At 47.2% G+C, this 22,604-nt stretch overlaps 1 protein-coding gene across 1 annotated transcript; it reads left to right on the top strand.

Annotated features, from left to right (window-relative positions):
• The first annotated feature begins 2,602 nt into the window (after positions 1-2,602).
• On the top strand, positions 2,603-22,247 carry Strip1 (striatin interacting protein 1). The gene is made up of 21 exons (XM_036190680.1): positions 2,603-2,826; positions 6,098-6,167; positions 6,876-6,950; positions 7,266-7,400; positions 7,501-7,621; positions 8,798-8,866; positions 10,043-10,149; positions 10,258-10,385; positions 12,681-12,863; positions 13,221-13,438; positions 14,287-14,352; positions 14,458-14,521; positions 15,748-15,819; positions 16,315-16,389; positions 16,566-16,663; positions 17,791-17,917; positions 18,101-18,201; positions 18,892-18,958; positions 19,423-19,527; positions 20,052-20,256; positions 21,316-22,247. Exons 1-21 carry the CDS (start codon positions 2,647-2,649, stop codon positions 21,561-21,563), a joined length of 2,514 nt encoding a protein of 837 aa, XP_036046573.1. The 5' UTR covers positions 2,603-2,646; the 3' UTR covers positions 21,564-22,247.
• Positions 22,248-22,604: the final 357 nt, after the last annotated feature.

The raw sequence follows: 22,604 nt of genomic DNA, 5'->3' as shown, positions 1-22,604 counted from the left end.
TGACTACATTGCAAAATCTAGGCCCTCTGCCCTTGGCGCCCTGGCTTATTTTGGGAACAATCCTGTGACCGTTAAGCCCGAAGCCCTTATCTTCAATGTCAGTGACTAGCAATTTCCACCCACAGCCCCCACCTAACTACTGCCGTCAGCACTCCTTACCCCACCCCACCGGGCTGGAGAAGAGTCCAGTCTCTCTCCTCCCGAAGACCTGGCTGGAAAACTTCCTATACCAATTGCCATGGCTCCTTTTGAATAAAGTCTGCCTTGCCATCTTTAACGAGTATCATTAAAAGTCCCATTTCTTTCTTTAATGACTCTGAATGTGTATCAACATTTTACATAACAAACACATTTTAAATTAATGTATATTGCACATATTTACAGTGTGGTATTTCAATAGATGTATGCTTTGTGTGATGACCAAATCAACTTGATTTGCTTAGCTATCATTTTAGATATTTATCATTTCTTGGCATTGAGAACACTTAAAATTCTTTCTATAAATCTACTTAAAATACGTTGACAACCACAGTTATCCTACTGTGTTAAAGAAAATACTGGAAGTAACTCTGTTCTGAAGTCACAGCTTAACGGTAGGGCCCTTGCTAAGCATGTACATGGCTCTGGATTCAATTTCACTTCCTAGTAACACACACAAAACTACTCCATCAAACTACACTCCTGTATCCATAACCAAAGTTTTAGGGCGAAAGTTCTGGCTTTTGCAGCTCCACTAGTTCAAGCTCCACCACTGTCTCCAAATGCTCACTAAAAAGGACAAATGTTGGTGAAAAGCAGAGATTTCACCAATGTGCACATTGGAAAGAGGAACCGATAAAGGGTCTACTGACCCCAAATCTGTCTTTGGGGAACTTACAACAGCTTTAGATTTAGAGGAAGAATTGAGGTTCAGAGCAAGAGGAAGGAACAATCAAGCAGACCTGGTCAAGTGTGGTCTAGCTGATCACTGTCTCTCGGTGCTGGTTCTACTTTCAGGTGCCTCTTGGAGAGAAAGGTTTCTGGAGGGACACTAAACAGTGACAGTACAGTGTCTTGGTTACTCCTCTGTTTGACATTCAGACTTGAAGGAAAATAAGGTTAGACACCAGAGGTTTTAGACAGCTGATCCTCGAGTAATAGACCTCAGCACAGAGGTGAGCAGGTAGTCCAAAGTAAATGGGACAGCTGAGAAATGAAGACAGGGGCCAGGCTTTTCTGCTTTTGGTTACCTTCAGGCCCACATAAGGAGTTAAGGCTTTTTAGCAAGAGCAGTTTCTAAGCGACTGTAACATATATCCCCTTCCCCACGATTTCTCTACTGTTACATATATTTTCATTTTCTGTTTTATTTACTCATTTGTTTATCTCCCCCATGTGAATGTAAACCCCACGAAGATCGGAATTCTAGCCATTTTGTTCACTATTATAGTCCTAAAGTCTCTGTCAGTGGTTTGGGGACAGAGACACAGTTCCCCACTATCACCCTCAGCAGCCCAAGGATTCCCCTAGTCTTTCAGGGATATCAACTCAGGCCAATGCAGGATTGTGATTTTTTTTATTTAGATGTGTATGGGTTTTTTGCCTGCATGTGTGTCTTTGTACCATGTGCATGCCTCAAACCAGAATTTGTGTCTTCAATGCAAAAAAGAATTTCAAGATTCCCCAGCATGAAGCAAAGTTGGGGCTTTTTAGTAAAGATAATCTAATCTAGACTTTAGGCATGAGGGTTAGGAGAAAGAAAGGTGTTAAAGAAAAGGAAGTAAGACATACCCAAATGTGGGCGTGTCTTCCTCAAGGAAGAGTTTTCATTGGGTGTCTTAGTATTAGCCATAGTTACCATTTTGGTGGCTCTCAAGTTACCAGGCTAAGAAATCCCCCCACTCCAGCCAGGTAGTGTGGCGTGGCGGCGCACTCCTTTAATTCCAGCACTCTGGAAGCAGGGGCAGGTGGATCTCTGAGTTCAAGGCCAGCCTTGTCTACAGAGCGAGTTCCAAGACAGCCAGGGCAACAGAGAAACCCTGTCTTAAAAAAAAAAAAAAGAAACCCTCCACTCCTGTGCATTTCCCCCCTCTCTTTTGATAAGATTATAATGAGGCTCCAGAGGTGCCTTGGGTGGATAGTCTGACAAAGCAAAACTAGGAGTCCCTAGCGTCGCACCAGGGGTTCCCTGCAGAGTCCTACAAACTTGCAGGTTTTCCAGCTTGGGCTGGGGAGACATAACCAGTTATTAATTGTACTGAAATTCCTCTCTGCTAGTAAGAGGCTTCAGCTAGACCCATGGGTAAGGGATTCCTTTGTTTACTGATGTCTCCCTAATTTCCCCTTTCATCTTGCCTCACCTTGAACAGGGCTGTGACGACAGAAAGGAAAAGACAACTAAATTAACTGAAGGTGTTAAATCTCACCGATCAAAAGGCACCTGATGGGATTCCTGCGAGCCCAGGGGCACGTCTCTTAGTTCCCCTGGAAGGAGGGAAGAGAAACTAATGACAAAGAGAGAAACCTGAAGATGATTGACAGTTACGGCTTTCAACACACGCCGCCACACTGTATGTGGCGATTGGGGAAATTTCCTGGAGGAAATCACGCGAGAGTTGCCTGACGGAGCACGTCCGAGAACTGAGCCGGGGGTGTGGAGCAGCCAAGATGGAGCCGGCAGTCGCCGGTCCCGGCCCTCTGATTGTGAACAACAAGCAGCCCCAGCCGCCACCTCCTCCGCCGCCCACCACCGCACAGCCTCCTCCGGGGGCGCCGAGGGCCGCTGGAGGCCTCCTGCCGGGGGGCAAAGCTCGCGAGTTTAACCGCAACCAGCGCAAAGACTCGGAGGTCAGAGCTGCAGGGGGGCGAGGCTGCCACTGGGCGGGTGGCAGCGGGGGTCGCGGGGCCAGGGCAGCTTCCGGGCCCAGCCGGCCTTCCGGGTGGCTTGACAGGCGGGCTGGGGGGTGGGGGGGCTGTCACTTTACCGAGAACCGTGCTGCTGGAGAAACTGGCAGCTCCCGCGGCCCCACGAACTCCTCTGCGGCCCCGGGGAAGGTCCTGGGGCAGCCGGTCTGCTCCTGGGGGCGTGGCCTGAGGCACAGCCCAGGGGGACGGAGTAGGTGGTCTGCATGAGTTCTTAGCCCCTCTTCATTTCCGGCCTCTCATCTTAGGTGGGCGGTGGGCGACGCCAGTTGTCAGCGAAGGGACCAGGAGAGTTTTGTGGACCCTTAGAACAGAGCTTGTATCTCTAGTGCTGCTTGCTTGGCTCCAGGTTGTGAGAGTAGCAGAGAGAGCGTACTGAGTTCCCTCCGAACTTTAGTCAATGCAGGATCAGGCCATGGGTAGACACTGACAAGTATTTTTGGATGCCCAGTGAACCCAGTGCTGAACTGTTAAGGATCAGGAGTACACAAAGGGCGCAGGATTCTCCTTGCTAGTGAGCTGTGATTCCCATTGCCTGAGCAGTATCGAGCTATTCACCTCAGCCCAAGTTGAAATTCCTCCCACTGCTTCCGTTTGCAGAAATCATGAATGAACACACACCCATGGCAGCATTTTAGGGCTTCTTAATCAGCACATTCATTCCCAGAGCACTCACTATGCAATCTCCACCTGAGACAACTCCCAATATGATGAGCAGTCAGGCACTTACTGAGAGGGAATCCCTCATTATCCAAATTTGATGCTCCAGCTCGAACCAGAGACTAATGATACTGTCTTTAGAGCTCTGAAATCAGTTCCTTTCAAACATTTTTTGTTGCAGGCTCAAACCCTGCTAAAACACATTGCAAATGAACAAGCCCAGAGTACAGAGGTTGAGCTTTGAGTGGCCTTTTTGAAAAAAGCAGAAGATGGACCCTTCAGGAATCTTTTATTGTGGAACAATGCATCATCACTGGCTACTTCTCAGTGGTCTTTCAAGTATGAAGGAGTATGAAAGTTTTAAGTTTGGAGCCTACTTTTTTTTTTTTTTTTTGACAGGATTTCTCTGTGTAGCTTTGGAGCCTGTCCTGGAACTCACTCAGGAGACCGGCTAGCCTCAAACGCACAGAGATCTGACTGCCTCTGCCTCCCCAGTGTTGGGGTTAAAGGTGTGCACCACCACTGCCTGGCAAGAGCACACCTTCTTTAATGACCAGACTTGTTCATTGTTTCTGAAGAGGATGCTGAGCATCGAACTATACTCCCAGACTTTCTTTTCTTTATGTTTTAAGGGGCTGGAGAGATGGTTCAGTGGTTAAAAGCAGTTTCTGCTCTCTCAGAGGACCTGGGTTTGGATTCCAGCACCCATATTGGGTGGCTCACAACTGCCTACTACTCTAGCACCTAGGGATCCAGTACCCTCCTTCTAACCCACATGGGAACTTGCACACATGCACTTACACACACAGAAAGATGCATAAATAAAATCAATCTTTTTAAGAAATATTTTAGGGCTGGCAAGATAGCTCAGCAGGTAAAGAAGTTTTACATTTTCCTAACTAGCTGAAAAATAGTCAGATAAATACACTTTTATGCATTTTTTTTTATTATTATTCTGTGGTGCTGAGAGTCAAATTCTGAACCTTGTGCCAGCTAGGCCAACACTGTCCTGCCAAGCTACATCCTCAACCTCTGTTATACATTTTAGTTCCTCGTTCTATCCTTTAATTTCACCAGAGTCAGCATCTGGAAGGCCCATCAAATACAGAGATCTGTCTCCTTGCATTAGAGATGTTGATCCTGCACACTTCCTCTAGTGACAGCTGAAATCAATAGTTTGGGAGACTGATCAGTGTCTAGAGGACAGGGAGGCTGACACTGGAGGAGAGCTCTAATGTGTGCTACGTAAATTTTATTAGTCCTCAAAAATAGCCAAGGCAGCCAAGCATGCTTCTAGTCCCAACACGCAGGAAGCTGAGAAAGGAGGATCAGAGTTCAAGGCCAGCCTGGGCTGCACAGTAAAACCTTGTCTCTACATAAGTACATTGGGAGGGGATAAGAAAGAATAATGGATTTTTGTGGTGAATGTGATCACAATGCATTATATATACAACATGTATGAAATTGTCAAAAAAAAAAAAAGTCATAAGAAAAGTTCCAAGCAGATTTTTGTCATTCCTGTTCTGTAAATGGAAAAACTTAACCTCAGTAATGTGCTGCTGTCAATTTTAATTGTGTTTTGGTGGTACTGGGATGTGAACCCAGGACCCTACACATGTTAGGTAATCATTCTACCACTAGCCTAGAAACTCAGTAGTTTGTGAAAGTGTCCACTATTGCCCATTAGTAAGGAGTAGTTATTGTTTGAGGGTATGTGATTCTGTCAGTGGTCATTAACTGTTTTAAGGTTCTCCCTGACCCGCCCTCCATCTCACTTGCTTCTCCCCCAACCCCAATGCTGAAGATTAAACCCAGGGTAGTACATACTAGGTGCCCTACACTGAACTGTACCCTCTGGTCTTCCAAGTACATTTTAATAAAGACTGCCTTCATCGTTTTTTTTCTTGCTGCTTCTCTCTTCCCAGTACAAGTCTTCCAAGATGGCCCATTCTCAGGAATCACCTCTCTCTAACAGATTGTCATTGCATTCTATCCTGTGTGTGGGAGGGAGGCCAATCTGTTCCATTTCTGCTTTCTCTGTCTGTCAGGTCTCACTAAAAATTGAGATAAGAGCAGGGTACTGAAGGTTTCAATACTCATTTTGTCCTTAGCTGTTTATAGCCCACAGTCCAGAAAGAAGTGTAACGTCTAGATATTTATTACTGTATGGTCAGTCACTGCACAAAATAGAAATTTTGTGTTTATGTTGAACAGCTATGAAATGGATATCATTGGTCAGCAAAACAGAGTTTCTGTTTCAAGGAACTTGCGGTCTCATGGAGAGGAAAATGATTAAAAAAGAAATGCTTTGAATAATTATGGTTTATAGTAGGTGCTTTGAAGGTAAAATACAGGGTGTTGGAGAGGGCTTTAAGAGGACTTCAGCTAGTTTAGGAGACAAAATTCTGTGATAAAACATCTAAAAAGTAAAGGTAGTGATGTCATGTAGTACCACAGTGTCTCTGAGGCATTTGTGTTTATCCCTTTGTAAAACACTCAGGAGGATTTTTTATGTGAAGTTCTTTCCATTCATCAGGGCTATTCTGAGTCTCCAGACCTGGAGTTTGAGTATGCTGACACAGACAAGTGGGCTGCAGAGCTTGCAGGTAAGGTCTAGACCTTTGTGTCCTTTACAGGAGTTTTGACTGGGGTCTTAAGAAAATTAAGACTGGATATCATTTTTCCCTAGTTATTCCTATCAATGGTATATAAGACATCGAATAGCTATTTAGCTTGGACACATGTCTTGTAATTTTGAATTGTCCTTTATCTCCATGAAGGATCTTGTTTGGAGTCAGCTGAATTGGTTATTGCCCAGTCTCCGGGTAAGGCAGTTAGTGGTGCTCCTTGCCATACACCAACTGGACAGTGATCTCTCACACAGCAGTGAGTCACAGGAATGCTAGCAACTGTGCTTGAATCTTTGCACATCTGTCGCTGTTACTGTTATTGGTGTATGATATGAGGACAGCATGAGCTGCCTCTCCAGCCTTCATGATCCTTATTCAGGAGGTGACACTAAAGACATATTCAGGGTGATGAGCAGCCTCTGACACAGCGTAGTCTAATGCATATCATACTAGAAATGCCCAGATTTATGCTCCACTGACATTCCAGTTCTAAGTGGCCAGTGTTACCTCTGTCGAGTGCATCAGAACACTAAGGCCTTCCCCACTCAGTAATTAGAAAGAGTAGCCTGAAAATCATTGTGACTTACGCAGGAGTAGAGTTGAGTAGAATGCCTTACTTCCTCTGCTGCATGTGAGAACTGATGTGGAGTGTGGTAATGGTGAGGAGACTTTGTTCTTTGACAGAGCTTTACAGCTATACAGAAGGACCAGAATTCCTGATGAATCGAAAATGCTTTGAGGAGGACTTCCGGATCCATGGTGAGATCATTTTCCCCACTTCTTGGTTCTCTTCATACTGTATCAGGAGAGTACAGGGTTTCTTTTCATCATCGAACTGATCTAAGGCATCCAGGAATATGAAAAAATTGTTGTACTAGTTGTTCGAGGCCAGATGTGACATGTAGAATGGGCCTTCTGGGCATTCTGATGCAAATTCCAATTCACAGAACAGCAGTGTGGCCTTATCCCTTATGAAGGAGTAACTTGTCTTTGCCCTGATTTGAAAGATTAACTCAGTCCATTCTATTGTGAGGAATTATGTGGGTTCATTTATAAGTGTCTCTTGACCTACAGTGACAGACAAGAAGTGGACTGAGCTGGATACCAACCAGCACCGTACCCATGCCATGAGGCTTCTGGATGGCTTGGAAGTCACTGCCCGGGAGAAAAGACTTAAGGTGGCCCGTGCAATTCTTTATGTTGCCCAAGGTATTGTGATGATGTCCCCAGGGACCCCCTGGTACCCCTACTAGTGACAGTGCCTAGTTACGCATGGCGGGTCTTGGTAAGCTGTGGCCTGTATTTGCAGGTACCTTTGGAGAATGCAGCTCAGAGGCAGAAGTGCAGTTCTGGATGCGTTACAACATCTTTCTGCTCCTGGAGGTGGGCACGTTCAATGCTTTGGTGGAGCTTCTGAACATGGAAATAGAGTGAGCACTTCTGTTGAAGGGCTTTAATAGGGAAGAAGGGGAGGGAAGGGTAGGGGAGGGAGAGGGGAGGGGAGGGGAGGGAAAGAGAGTAGTGGGAAGTGGCCAGAGCTTACAGAACTAATAACATTGAGACAGGTAAATAGGTCACTGAAGGTGAAGGGTCTGTTCTTGGGCTGTTTGGAACATATAAGGTTGAATAATGGAAAAGCTACTTAATGATTCCTTGGAAAATAATATAAGAGAGAGATGAGAAAATATAATAATAGAGGTAAGAGGTTCCTAGGGTAGTAGAAAGTGATGGGTTCCTGTGCTGGGTTCAGGTGGTCCATAATACTGGAGCATTGGTACCTGGCAGGTTCTACCCATGCCTAAAACACCCCTCAGGAGGGAACTTCTCATCTTGAACTCCCCTCTGTGTTTTCCCTTCAGCAGTACACCAAGCCCAAATCTGACACGTGCGCACAACAAAGCTTGTCACTCCGGACAGGGCAGCTGCTACTCATTTGAGGCTAACAGCTGTCATAAATAAGGAAGATTGCTGTAAGTTTAGTGAGTTCCAGGGTAACCAGAGCTACTTAGAACATATCCAAAAACAAACAACAACAAAATTAAAATCAATGTCATTGTAATTAAAAACACTCACCGAGTACTACATCTTCAGGCACTGTTCTCAGGACATTATGTTTACTAAATCATGTTACTGACTCAGGTACTGTTGTCACCCTGATTTTGTAGATGAGACAACTAGACATAGAGAAGTCAACTCTACGTTGCCCATGTATACCTAACTAGTAAATGTAACAGCTAGGGTTCATACTTTGAGACTTGACAGTTTGGTCTAGGGCTTGAATTCTTTTTTTGTTTGTTTGTTTCTTTCTGGTTTTTCAAGACAGGGTTTTTCTGTATAACAGCCTCAGCTGTCCTAGAACTTTCTCTGTAGCCCAGGCTGGCCTCAAATTCACAGAGATCCGCCTGCCTTTGCCTCCCGAGTGCTGGGATTAAAGGTGTGTACCACCACTGCCCGGCTCAGGGCTTGAGTTCTTAACTAGTGTGGTGTCCTAAGGTCTCGTGTAGAGCCTAAACATACTGGCATCTTGTTGCTTGATGGGACAGTACTTGTCAAGGGCATCACTTACCTCCCTTGCCCTGTCAAGCTGATTTAGATCTCTCCTGCAGTAACAGTGCCGCATGCAGCAGTGCAGTGAGGAAGCCTGCCATCTCCCTGGCTGACAGCACAGACCTGAGGTGAGACAAGCTACAAGCCTGGTACCCTGAGCCAGAGAGTGAGCTCAGAGCAAGACTGAGCATTTCTTAGCTGTGTGTGCATTCCTCAGCTCAAGTGATAGGCTCTCTGGGAGTCGTTAGTAGGCCTTGATGAGGTGCCGTCTTAGGGGAGAGGAGGGACCTGGAAAATCTAGAAGAAATCAAGGTCAAACCACTTAATAGAGCTGCTAAGGAGTTGGTTGTAGAGGTTTTTTGTTTTGTTTTTGTTTTGTTTTGTTTTTCAAGATAGAGTTTCTCTGTGTAGCTTTGTGCCTTTCCTGGTACTCACTTTGTAGCCCAGATTGGCCTAGAACTCACAGAGGTCCGCCTGCCTGTCCCTCCCGAGTGCTGGGATTAAAGGCCTACGCCACAACTGCCTGGCCGTTTGTAGAGTATTTTATATGTAGACAGAAACCAGGGTGTTGCTCTGGGACTCCACCACCCATTGTACACAACTTGATCCCCATCTGTGTTGGGTTATCCTGACAATGCCACCGTGCTTCCTGGCTGCACAGGAATAGCCACTGCTAAAGAACAGGGTTGTCTTCCCATGCTTGAGGGTTGCAATCTGGTTTTGGAATCTGAGCTGTGGTTCTCCTCACTGTAGACAGGATCTCTGCATTTCACCTCCTGTTTTCCACTCTTCTGGTAAACTGCCCTCTTTCTGTAATCCTGCCTGCTTTGATCTCAGTCACTTACTCTAGTCAGTTCTGTTTTTCTGTTCAGGAGGCTTAGGGCAGTACATTCTTTAGGCCATTCTTGTTCATGTTTGTCAGCTTTGAGTAAGCTCTTCAGGCACTGGAGATACAGAATGAGTTATAGGCTCTGCCTGAGCAAGAATCCTCAGGTGTCACTTCTCTTCCTAGGTTTTCTCTGTATGACAGCCTTCTCCTACCATGTGCATGGGTGTTTACATCTTAGCCAGGAAGTGAGAAAGCCCAAGGGTTCCTCCTTCACATTTTTGTTTGTTTGAGACTGACTCCATATATGATTTAGGCCAGGCTAGAACTCACTATCTAGCCCAGGCTGGCCTGAAACTTGAGACCCTCCTGCCTCAGCTTTTCAAGAACTAGTATTACAAGCATATACCACCACTCCCAGCCAAGAATGCCCCTTGGTCCCTGTCTTACTCTCTTATGAGCTGGTTCTTATGCTCAGGGTTCTGCTCAACATCATGTACCTGATTGTGGAGACTGTGCACCAGGATTGTGAGGGTGACAAGGCTGAGTGGAGAACAATGCGACAGACCTTCAGAGCTGAGCTGGGTAGGACCTGGGGTCCTCTGTTAAGGCCTTGCCTGGGAGCTGAGACTGGAGGGCTTTGGGTGGGTCCTTTTGCTGCCTAGGGTCCTGATATCTTTGAATCACTTCCAGGCTCCCCTCTGTACAACAATGAGCCATTTGCCATCATGCTATTTGGGATGGTGACCAAATTTTGCAGCGGCCATGCCCCCCACTTCCCCATGAAGAAAGTTCTCTTGCTGCTCTGGAAGACTGTATTGGTGAGCATCTTCTTGGGGGCATTTATATGCTAGGAAAGAAATGTCTTTGTATGGTTGGCCCTCTGTACCTGTGGATTCTCATCCATATATGCTTCCAAATACAGGTCATAGAATGAAGTTTGCATCTGTGCTGCTGTACAGACTTTGTTGTTACTGTTCCCTAACTAGTATAGCAATGACTTACGTAGTTTTAGGTAGTACAGATAATCTAGGGATGATTTCAAGCTTGCAGTAGGTTATGCACAGGTGATATGAAAACACCATTCCATCTTCTGAAGGATGTGATATCTTCTTGTGGGGGAGTGGGGAGGGGAAGTTCCCGGAGCCAGTCTCCCATGGATAATGATGAATAACGTTTCTTTTTGAATACTGAATTCTGTGAATACATAGCTAATTTGTTTAAAAGGTATTTGTTTAGTGGTATTGCAGATTGAACCTAGGACCTTGTGCATGCTAGGCAAACAGACTCCAGTGAGTTACACTGGTGTTCTTTTTACTTTTTATGTATTTGCTTATTTCCTGTGCATGTGAGTATTCATTTGGTACATGTATGTAGTGCATGAACACGTGTGTATAGCTGCACACACCCATGCTCAAGAGACCAGAGTTTCCTGCGCTGTCATTCTTTGCTGTATTCTCTTATGGCAGGTTCTCTACCTGAACCTGGTGCTAAGCTGGCAGCCAGCAAACCCCTTGCTTCTGTTGGGTTACAGGCTAATGTGTGACTTCTCCAGCTTTTTACCTGGGTACTAGGGAATTAAACTCATATCCTCATCTTTTTGAAGCAAGTGCTCTTACCCACTGAGCCATGTCCTCAGCTGTTTACTTTTTATTTTGACACAAGATCTGGCCTTAAACTTGAAATATTACTGCCTCAGCCTCGTCAGTATAGCTCCCAGGCTCAGTTTTTAAAAAGTTCAGAAAAGAGATAAAAAAGAAATACAGGGCATGGTGGTGCACAACTTTAATCCCAGCACTCAGGAGGCAGAGGCAGGCAGATCTCTGTGAGTCTGAGGCCAACCTAGTCCACAGAGTGAGTTCCAGGACAGCCAGGGATACATGGTAAGACCTTGTCTCAAGGGGAAAAAAAGTGCCGAGTAGGGGCAGGCATGACATGGTCTTCATGTCATACTAGATTGACTCCCGGCTTTTGTTAAAGCCATTTCTAATCATACAGCAGCACCATCCTCAAACAAGATGCCTCTTTGGAGACCACTTCCAAACCTGTGTTTGTAAAAGTGGTTTGAGGCAAAGATGGAACTGATTTAGTTATAGTCTAGTGGGCAGATAACTTGTTACCTGGGTTGAGCTTAACTTTGAACAGCAGAGCTCTCTCTCCAACCCAGTAAGATGTCTTTTGAAGGAAGCAAGAGTGAACCTCTAGCTAGCCTATTTCCGGAGGGTGTGTTGTGAAATGGACTGTTTCTGTATGGGGAGGGAGTAGATTCTGGGTGGGCTGGCCATCACACTTAGCATGGGGCATTGTCAGATACCAAGCCCAGGGTAAGCAGGGAGCCCTCTCTCCAGGAGGAGCACTGTGCTAATTGGGTCTTCCCTCTACTCTGCAGCCAGAGTTTAGTGAGTTTAGAGCATCTCAGGGTCTGTACAAGCTTTATCTTGACCAGACCTGCTGGTTCCTCAGGAAGCCTCCTTCAGGCTGAGAGGAAAGCTGAGTAGTCACAGTGACTATGGGGCTAGAGCTTGATCTTCTAGTAAATTTAGAAAGGTTTTTATTTTATTTTATTAGTATATTATTTTATTTGAGCAACACACAGTAGGTTTTAGTTTTGTTTGGAAGACTGACATGCACAGCTTTGAAGCATCAGTCAGCTGACATTTGTAAGAACTGGCTCTACTCTACTTCATTTGGTTGGTTTAAAGACATGGTCTCTCTGTTGCCTTGAGTAGCCTGGAACTTGCTATGTACACTAGGCTGGACTTCTAATTTTGGTGATCCTCCTGCTTCAGCTTCAGAAGAGTTGGGATTATCTGTGTGTGCCACCACACCCTGCTCAATCTGCTTCTTTTAAAAATTAGAGACTATATCATATGTAAAGAATTACATATATCCTGCACCAGCTTCCACCAGCTGGTGTTTCTTTCTTTCCTTGCTCTTTTTCTCTTGTTCCTTGTAGAGGGAGCTCTGAATTCTCCTTGGATGACTTTAGTTTTTTGTCCAAGGGGCTGTGTGGGTCTCTATAAAGGCTTGGGTTCTGATGGTGTCTTGCATGCTTTTTAGTATATGATATCAACAAGGTCATGGTGACCTAGGCTCTGCACCTCCATTTTACACAGTGCACACTGGGTGGCTTTGAGGAGCTGCAGAGCATGAAGGCTGAGAAGCGTACTCTTCTTGGCCTTCCCCCACTGCCTGAGGACAGCATCAAGGTGATCCGAAATATGAGGGCTGCCTCTCCACCAGCCTCAGCCTCAGACCTGATTGAGCAGCAGCAGAAACGGGGCCGACGGGAGCACAAGGTGAGGCAACAGAGGACCCAGGACTCCTGAGAGGTCTCAAAGTGCACACGGGATGGGGTGCGAGCGCGTGCACTTGGGGCACGCAGGATATTAGAAATCCGCTCCTATCAGGCTGATCAGAGGAGTCCACAGCAAGGACTCTGTCTACAGCCCCAGGCCCAGTGGATAGTGGATACTTAGATCGTGGCAGCTCTGGAGGCACTGGAGCAAGAAGGGACTTGCCATTTCACTCTAGTCCCAGCTCCTCCCCTGTGTTCCTAGCTCCCTATCTGACACCTTTTGTTCCTCTGAACTGTTTCCCTCTGCCATCACCTTGTTAGTTGTCCAGCTTTCTCGGCCCCTCCCCTGTGCTTTCAGGCTCTGATAAAGCAGGACAATTTAGATGCCTTCAATGAACGGGATCCCTACAAGGCTGATGACTCTCGAGAAGAGGAAGAGGAGAATGATGATGACAGCAGCCTGGAGGGGGAGACTTTTCCCCTTGAGCGAGATGAGGTGATGCCTCCCCCACTACAGCACCCTCAGACAGACAGACTTACCTGCCCCAAAGGGCTCCCTTGGGCTCCCAAGGTCAGGTAAGTCTCAGAGTTCTAGAATCGTCTTGAAGTGAGGGCCCTCATATCCTCAGGCCAGTGTGGACCTAAGCTCTTCTGCAAGGCTAAGATAACCTTAAATTGTCCTGTGCTGTCCTGGGCATGACTGGGAGGATGGTTTTGCTGATAACCCTTGTACAAATCCTGTGTCAGTAATTTGAACTTATCAAACTTGATAGTGAAGAGAGAGAGGGAAAAAATAAAATGTGTATCTAGGCAAACCTATCCCCACTCATATTGGAATTGTATATGGCTTTTTATATACAAATGATAGATGCAGAGTTTCACAAACCACTTAGTGCATTGAACAGTATCATTGGGTGAGTCAATAGATGGGGAGGTAGCTGGAGATGTGTATCTAATGAATAGATAGATGTGTACGTGAGCTGATGTAAAAGCCCTCAGCTTTCTGGGTTGTGTGAGAAGAATATAGAACAGATCACCCCAAAAGCCAAGGCGTTTCTATTGAGATAAGAAAATAAGCCATTCATTTATTTCTTACACTTCTTAGTGTTTGCAAGTATTAAATATTACTATTGTTTAAATAAACTGTGCTTTTAAGTTTAATATACCTCCCTGATTTTGAGTCAGCTGGACTGACATATGGACATATTATAGAAATATAAACATACTTTAAGTTTATGAACCCAACAAAATTATGTGAAAATCAAAGTAGCTGGAATTCAGATTTTTTTCCCCCTTATTGTAAGAGATCTTTCCTTGTCTTGGAATTACAATTTGGAAATGCTTTGTCTATTAGAACACAGGCCTGTGACAGTAGCACACCTTGAGAGAGTACTTGATAAAATCTGTCCCTACTTCTTTGGTAGAGAGAAAGACATTGAGATGTTCCTTGAATCCAGCCGCAGCAAGTTCATAGGCTACACCCTAGGCAGGTAAGTGTGACCTGAGTTCCTTTAGAAGTCCATTTGCCTGGCCTTGGGGCAGCGGACAGGTGCGTGGATGTCTGGGCTCAGCACAAGGCCTTCTTTATTCTCCAGTGACACCAACACAGTGGTGGGGCTGCCAAGGCCAATCCACGAAAGCATCAAGACACTGAAACAAGTAAGTGGCCCGAAGGGAACTTTTGGCCTTGTTTGGTCCCAGGTGAATAAAGTGAGAAGGGACAAGCCGTTCAGGATTGTTGTCTGCCAGCAAGAGCCTGGGAAGTACCGTAAGTGTGACCTCTTTTAGGGATGTGTTAGATAGCAGACTGAGAGTTCAAGGAGCTTGTAAGTAGCCTTCCTGTAGTTAGAGTTGTCCTGCCTGGCCCAGTCAGGACAAATCTCTCTCACCCGCCAGGCCCATAGACGCTCAGACCCAACCAATAAAGCACACAGAGACTTACATTGTTTAGAAACTGTATGGCCATGGCTATCTACTTCTTCTATCTTAAATTAACCCATTTCTGTTAGTCTATACTTTGCCACATGGCTTGTGGCTTACCAGTACCTTACATCTTCCTTGTCATGGCAGTGGTTGGCAGTGTCTCTCCGCCTCAGCCTTGCTGTTCCCAGAATTCTCTTCTCTCTTGTCCCGCCTATACTTCCTGCCTGGCCACTGGCCAGTCGGCATTTTATTTACACAGAGCGATGTCCACAGCACTTCCCTTTTCCTTAGCCAAGTTCTAAGGTTTGAGAGGAGCTGCAGGTAGAGATGACATTGTCAGCTTTGCTGTTTATAGAATGGTTGGGGAGCAAGATATGAGCACCATCGTGGGTGTGCTAAGAGCATGCTTTAGAAATCAGGCAGGCTCAGTTAACCAGTCCTAGATAGCTGCAGGCAGACAGGCAGGTGGAATCTAAAGACAGGGTTGGAGCCAAGACCATCTTGTTTTCTCCCGTGCTCACTGCTGGGGGTGGGGGCAGAGCTGTGAGGGATCAGGAAGAGTGCTTCTGATGTATCTGGACTATAATATTTTTAAGTCCAATTTTGAAACTGGTAATGACAAGTGATCTCAGCATATAGGCTTTTGGAGTACACAGTTAGTTTGACCTCTGATGTCTTTTCTCCTGTATTTTTGTTGTTGAAAGCCCTTTCCTCCACTTTAGTTTGCTTTTTGCTAATTGACTATGGGTTTTTCACAGAGGTTGTCAGAGTAGATGCCTCCTTAGAAAGCTATTAGAAGTTTACAGTTTCATTAGGGAATCTTTGCTGTGACTTGGCCCTCTCTCGGAAGACCAGAGTAAAATCTTGGCTCTTTGCCAGTGTGTATGTGTGGGTGGGTGGAGGGGAGTGTGGCCAGAGAATTAAGGATATTTTTCTCAGCACCTTCTCCTGCCTCTCTTTAGCACAAGTACACATCGATTGCAGAGGTCCAGGCACAGATGGAGGAGGAATTCCTTCGCTCTCCTCTCTCAGGGGTGAGTTAAGAGGCCTACAGCCATGGAGTCCCCAACTGCTCTCATCTCTGAGCGGGGCCTGGTCCTCAAAGCTGCTCTAGGGCTCGGCCTCTTTGAAGAGATTCCTGTCCATATCCCACTCTCTCAGTCCCTGAGGCTGCTTGAGCACAAAACCTGACCTCTCGGTGCTCCGTTCCCTGCCTGCAGAAGAACAGCAGTGATAGACTAGTACCTTCGCTCTGTTATTTACTTGTTGATTTGATGGCATCTACCTATAACCCAGATAACTTTGCTGTACAGCTCAGACTGGCCTCAAACGCCTGTCTTGGCCTACGCAGTGCTGGGGTTTACCGGTGTTTGCTAGCAGCGTGGCTGTGGAACCTTATGGAGAGTGTTATCTAAGAACTGACTACACTGTCCCAAGTGACACTTTGGGCATGCCGTCATCAGTGTCACTCGGGCTCAGGAGATGTGTAGCCTGGACATAGGTTTGTGTTTGTGACTTCTGTATTAAAGGGAGAAGAGGAAGTTGAGCAAGTTCCTGCAGAAACCCTCTACCAAGGCTTACTCCCCAGCCTGCCTCAGTATATGGTGAGTGCTCTGGGTCTGGGACCTCTCTCGGGGCCTGTCAGCAGGCACCTGTGGTGAGATACCCCATAGGCTGGTCTCCTTCACCCCACAAGGCTCCTGCCACCTGCAGACCTGGAGGGCTTGCTCCATGATGGCCCTGTGCTCTGATGCCCATCTGAATGGTCTGCTTTTCCCAGATTGCCCTCCTGAAGATCCTGCTGGCTGCAGCCCCCACATCAAAAGCCAAAACGGACTCAATCAACATCCTGGCAGATGTCCTGCCTGAGGAGATGCCGTGAGTATCAGTGCTATGAAGGGGTAGAGGGAAGAGGGCCAGTGTTTCTCAGGTTGGTGTCTTTTGTTGGCCTAGCTTTGCTGCTGGTTAAGTCTAGGGTATTTCTGATTCAGACAAAGGGAACCACTGCGTAAGTTTCCCTGGGTAGAGAGATGCTTAGCCATAATCCCAGCTCAGACTGTCACAGAGTGAACTTCTAAGTAAATTAGGAATGCCAGTTTTCCGTTGTAAAATAGATGGGGCAGTAGACTTTCTCAGAGCCCTCCAAGAGCCATGTGGTTGGCACACCCTGAGTGGGAGGGTAACTTCTGGTCTGTTTGCTAGCCACCACAGAGCCTGTGCTGGTGGAGTCTCTCCAGCCAGTGAACCAGTAGGCTGAATCCTGGCAAACATCTCAGAGGAGAGAGTGAAACTCTTAGGGGTTCTTTCTCTCTGGCTAACGGGTCTTTTCATGCGAGAGAACAGCCTGAGGTCTATTCTAAGGTCATATTCTGTGTTGAGAAAGGACCCAGGCCCACACCTGATTCACCTGCTGGCTAGGACCACCTTGTTCTGAGCGGATCCCGCCCTGGTCTGGTGATGGTAGCCAGGTGAGGGAGGAGGCAGGGATTGGCTCATACCAGAGGGAGGTTCACCAAACAGTAGGCCATCTTGTTGGTCCTAGGAAATATGATCAAATACTGCATTTCTTCTGAAGATTTGCAGTGAGAAGTCCTGAATTAAGAAACTGATATTACAATGCTTCCTAAATCTATCCGACTTCAGGGACCCTCATCACACCACTGTAGAGTGAAACTTCTTCACATACTGGTTTTCTACAGTACACACTTTGGGGAATTCAAGTTAATAGGGTGGCCAAAGCTTAGGGAGAATTTGGGAAAGAAGTTCCTTTTTGGAGGAGAAGCAGAGGAAGGGACTGAGACTGTGTTGGGCAGATCATGGGAAGATAGAAATGGTGCCAGACTGGATCGCTTGGGAGATGGGTAGATGGAGCCCTAAGGCTGACCTCTGAAATGTTGGCGGGCTGTGGGCCCTTGCTAGAGGGTTCTGGACTCCGCCCCCACTGTGGACACCCGGGAAGAAGGTGCTGTGTGTGCTGGTGACTCACCAGGCCCTTGTGTTTCTAGCACCACAGTGTTGCAGAGCATGAAGCTGGGGGTGGATGTGAACCGCCACAAAGAGGTCATCGTCAAGGCCATCTCCGCTGTGCTGCTGCTGCTGCTCAAGCACTTTAAGTTGAACCATGTCTACCAGGTACCTGTGGCCCTGCCCGCCTGCCTGTGTGCTGGGCCGGAGCCTCAGGCCCTGCTGCTCCCCTAGCCCAAGAGAATAGGGCTTGGCTTTTGAGCATTCTAATATGAGCCAAGGCTTTTTGTCTCTGGAGAAAAGAGAATACGGTTCCAAGAGGCATGCTTAGTTTTCTTTTGTTGGTTTCAGTTTGAATACATGGCCCAGCACCTGGTCTTTGCCAACTGCATCCCTTTGATCCTGAAGTTCTTCAATCAAAACATCATGTCCTACATCACTGCCAAGAACAGGTGATGAGGACCAGGGACCAAGAAAGGGTGGTATAGTCAGATGGCAGGACTTCCAGCTGGTCTCTCCACTGAGACTGTTCAGCAGACATTTTTCAGAGCGTCTATGAGTCAATACTTTGTTGACATCAGGAGACAAAGTGAAATGACAGTGTGTTAGCTTTGAGGTTAGCTAGTCTAGTGACTTTGTTTGACCAGGAGCTCTCATCCTAGGTCTGGAATTGTCCTCGACACCACTTCTGCCCTTCTGCCCTTTCCCTCCCCGTTCTCTGTGAGGAGCTTGGCTTTGTGCACTGTAAAGCTTTGATATTTAATACCCACCTGTGCCAGCTGTACCTGATAGCACCTGCTTATCAGTGTGAGCCATCACAAGGGAAGTGTCCAGCTAGCTGTGGCTTCTCAAAGGGCTTGGTATAAACCAGTTGTCTTGAGTCTCACCTTCTAGATTCGTGTAACGGGGAAAGCTGCAGTAGTGTCTCCACCCCTTACAGTTACTCATTAGACTAACTGGTCCAATCACAGGGAAACTGTACATGTACACATGTATTGTAGCAGACATTTCCTCATCAGTCAGGGAAACTGAGGTAGAGCAAGCAAGGTAGATTCCGACTTCTGCTTCAAATCAATCATGGCTGTTCTGGCAGACCCAGCCTTTGCTCACGGTGAGCACCTGGGTCTTCTTGCATTCTGCAGCATTTCCGTCCTGGATTACCCTCACTGCGTGGTGAATGAGCTTCCAGAGCTAACTGCAGAGAGTCTGGTGAGTGGCTGAGATCCTCCTGGCTATCCCTTTGGTATGAGGGTTGCCTCCTCCAACCCAAAGATAGAGGTGTCTTCCAGAATAGGTCACCTTTGGCTTTTAAAGTACCAGAAATGGCCATAAAGTCAGGTGGAGGGATGCTGTAGAGAAGAATGATTGGGGATTGGGCTAGGGTTAGTCATAGAGCATGTTCTGCCGGGCTACTAACCTAGAACTTGCCTACTCAAGCTGCCTGCATCTTCCCACTGAAGTCTGGGGCCATATTTCCTACTGGAAAAGTCTACTGAGTTGCTGTTTCTCTGTCCCCTTGTGGGGTGGAGTTTCTCTTTAACTGGCTGTGAGACAAGGGGACTTTGTGCCAGAAACACTGAAGCATGGCCAACTGTGGTGTATTTGTCAAGGCCTTTGCACCCTGCTGAGCAGCGTAGTGTGAGAGTTGTGATTGTCTCTGGCTTTTCCTGCAGGAAGCTGGTGACAACAACCAGTTTTGCTGGAGGAACCTCTTCTCTTGCATCAATCTGCTTCGGATCTTGAACAAGCTAACGAAATGGAAACATTCAAGGACCATGGTGAGTCAGTGCTGCAGCAAGTGTGGAACTCACAGAACAGTACCACATGCAGCACCTCCCCTCACCTGGGACAAGGAGACCTCAGAGTGGGGCTTGTGAGGCAGCATTGTCCTCACTCAGTTCTGCAGACTTCTGGTTCTTTGCTGAGTAGAACTGGAAGCTGGAAGAGACTCTTAGTCATGCTCTGAAACAAACCCACCCTCACAGATACTTTTCCCGTAGCCTCTTGGTCCTGATTGGGAAATGATAGTCTGGAGTCCAAGAGCCACCTTAACCCTGGGATGCTTTAGGGACAGGGAAGGTCCATGAATTCTCAGAAATTAGATTACAGAGTGATCCATTACTAGGGTGACTAACCTTTGTGGTTTGCCTGTAGCTCTGCTAGTTTTAGTGATTAAAACTCCGTGAGTTCAGGAGAAACTGCATGGCTTGTTGCCCTCTTTCCACCCTGGAAGTGTTAAGTGACTGTGGGAGTGGCACACACACTCACCTTTGCTCACTGTGGCCACACTGTGCCTGCCCAGATGCTGGTGGTGTTCAAGTCGGCGCCCATCCTGAAGCGGGCCCTGAAGGTGAAGCAGGCCATGCTGCAGCTCTACGTGCTGAAGCTGCTCAAAGTGCAGACCAAGTACTTGGGGCGGCAGTGGCGCAAGAGCAACATGAAGACCATGTCTGCCATCTACCAGAAGGTGCGGCACCGGCTGAATGACGACTGGGCCTATGGCAACGGTGAGGCCACTTGCGAAGACTCCTCGCCCGGGAGACCCAGAAAGGGGGCCTGCCTGGCTTTAGTTTTTGTGGGAGCTCTAGGCAAGACTTTGGAAAGCTGCTCAGTGTCTGGGCTCATCTGCTTCTCTGTCCCTCGCTCTAAATCATGTCTTTTCTAAAATTGCCAGGACACTCTGCCCCTCTTCATGCCTACTGCAACTGCGTCTGGCTGCCTAAACCCAAAGCTCCCCACCGGCTCTGATTGTACTTTCGCCCCTCTATCTGCCTCTGGTTTGGCTCCTGTAATCTTTTCAGCATACCCACCCTATACTGTTGCCTCCTGAGTACATTTCCTGATTAGCTTCTTATTTCCCTTCAGGATGAAGTCCAACACCAAGAGAAGGGACACTCACTTACCTCCCTGGTCCCATAGTCCACAGCTTTCTTTTTAAAGCCCACCGTCTGCTGGCAGCCAGCCTCTGTCACGCCCAGGACTCTGGGACAGAGTGTGATCCCGAAGTACCTGCTAAGACTTGCTCTACAGATCCCAACACACACAGAAGCCTGTGCTCTTTAGCGAGCCCTCTGTCAGAATAGACTGCACTTGGTCCGTGGACCTTAGCATGGCACTTCCGTTTCTGGGTCTCGGGTATCTTCTCCTGTCTAATGTTCTCTGGGTGTTGCTGTGAGTTACATTGTTACAGTCACAACACTGCAACATTATACCCAGTATCTGGACTCAAGGTGGCAGGTGATGTCTTGTCAGGGAGGTGAGAGGACCAGCAAATGAGGCAGTCTCAGGGCTCTGTCCCCGGAACAAAGGAGACTTCAGGTTTAGAAAAGTGCTTTTTCCAGGAGCTCTCCCATCTGGTCTACAGAGTTTTGGGAGCAAGGCTCTTTCTCAGTGGATCTGGGTTTTCTCTGTATATTTGATTATCTTTTGCTTTTGGGAAAGAATTTCTACTCATCTTCCTGAGGATGGGGTTTGGAGGTGATCTCCTGGTTAAAGATCACACTCTTACTCATGGGGAGCTGCTTATAGGGCTGGACTCCTAACTGAGCTTTCCTGCTTTGTCCCAGATCTTGATGCCCGGCCTTGGGACTTCCAGGCAGAGGAGTGTGCCCTTCGTGCCAACATCGAACGCTTCAATGCCCGGCGCTATGACCGGACCCACAGCAACCCTGACTTCTTGCCAGTGGACAATTGCCTGCAGAGCGTCTTGGGCCAGCGGGTAGATCTACCTGAGGACTTCCAAATGAACTATGACCTGTGGCTAGAAAGAGAGGTCTTCTCTAAGCCCATTTCCTGGGAAGAGTTGCTGCAGTGAGGAGGACTGAAACAGACTGGGATCTCATCACACCCGAGGGACTGTCCTCATCATTGCTGCAGTGCTCCAATTGCCCTCCAGGTGGCAGCACAGCTCCATTGAGTCCTCCACAGCCAGCCCTGGGCCTGTGAGTAAATCTAGGTTGGCCTCTGGTTGATTCCCAGGATCCTACTCAGGAGCAGTCATCTCCAAGCTGGGATTTACTCTTCCTCCACTTACCCAGTTTATACCCTCCCCTCTTGGATCTGATTGATTGCAACCCATTTCACAGTTAGCCCTAGGCTAGGAAAAGCTGAGATGGGCCTCACATCCCTTCTCATTGACAGCTGAATCTCAAAGTCACACTGACTCCTGAGCAGCTTTGGCACGTCAGCTGGTCAAGAAGGAGGGGTTGATGTGAGGGCCAAGAACAGAAAGTCAGCACCTTGGGGTTGTGCTCTGGGGGTATCGATGCCATTCCAGCATCCTGCTGAGTTTTGCCCAGAAGTGATAGATACCACAGCTTCTGCACCCTGGTTTTGGGTATGAGCGAAGATAGAGGAAGGCTTCCCGAAGTCAGATGTGCCAGTTTCCTCTTGATTGCCATGGCCTGTAAATATATAAAACTCTGTGTGTTCTCTTGTGTCATGGTGGGGTTTTTAATGTGTTTGTGTATTCTGTTTACATTAAAAGAAAGCAAAAACTCCCTGTTGCCTTGTCTGTATACAGGCTCTGGAGGCTAGGGATGTAGCTCAGGGGCAGAGTGCTTCCTTAGCAGGTAAGAAGCCCTGGGTTTGATCCCCAGCGCCACATCAACCAACCATGGTTGGTTGGAATCTCAGCATTTGAGAGGTGGAAGCAGGAGAATCAGAGGTTCTAGGCCATCCTTGTCTACCTAGTTCAAGGCTAGCCTAGGCTCCATGAGATTCTCTCTCAGAAATACAGTCTGAAAATCTCCAGTTATCCAAGTGCCACTTCCCACCAGCACGGTAGACCATCCACTTCTTTCTGGTCTGCCTGTCTTTCCAAGACAGAAGGAGAAGTTGATACTTCCATTATCTG

The sequence above is a fragment of the Onychomys torridus genome, chromosome 6, assembly GCF_903995425.1.
Source record: "Onychomys torridus chromosome 6, mOncTor1.1, whole genome shotgun sequence".
NCBI lineage: Eukaryota > Metazoa > Chordata > Mammalia > Rodentia > Cricetidae > Onychomys > Onychomys torridus.
This window is presented reverse-complemented; position numbering and strand designations above follow the sequence as displayed.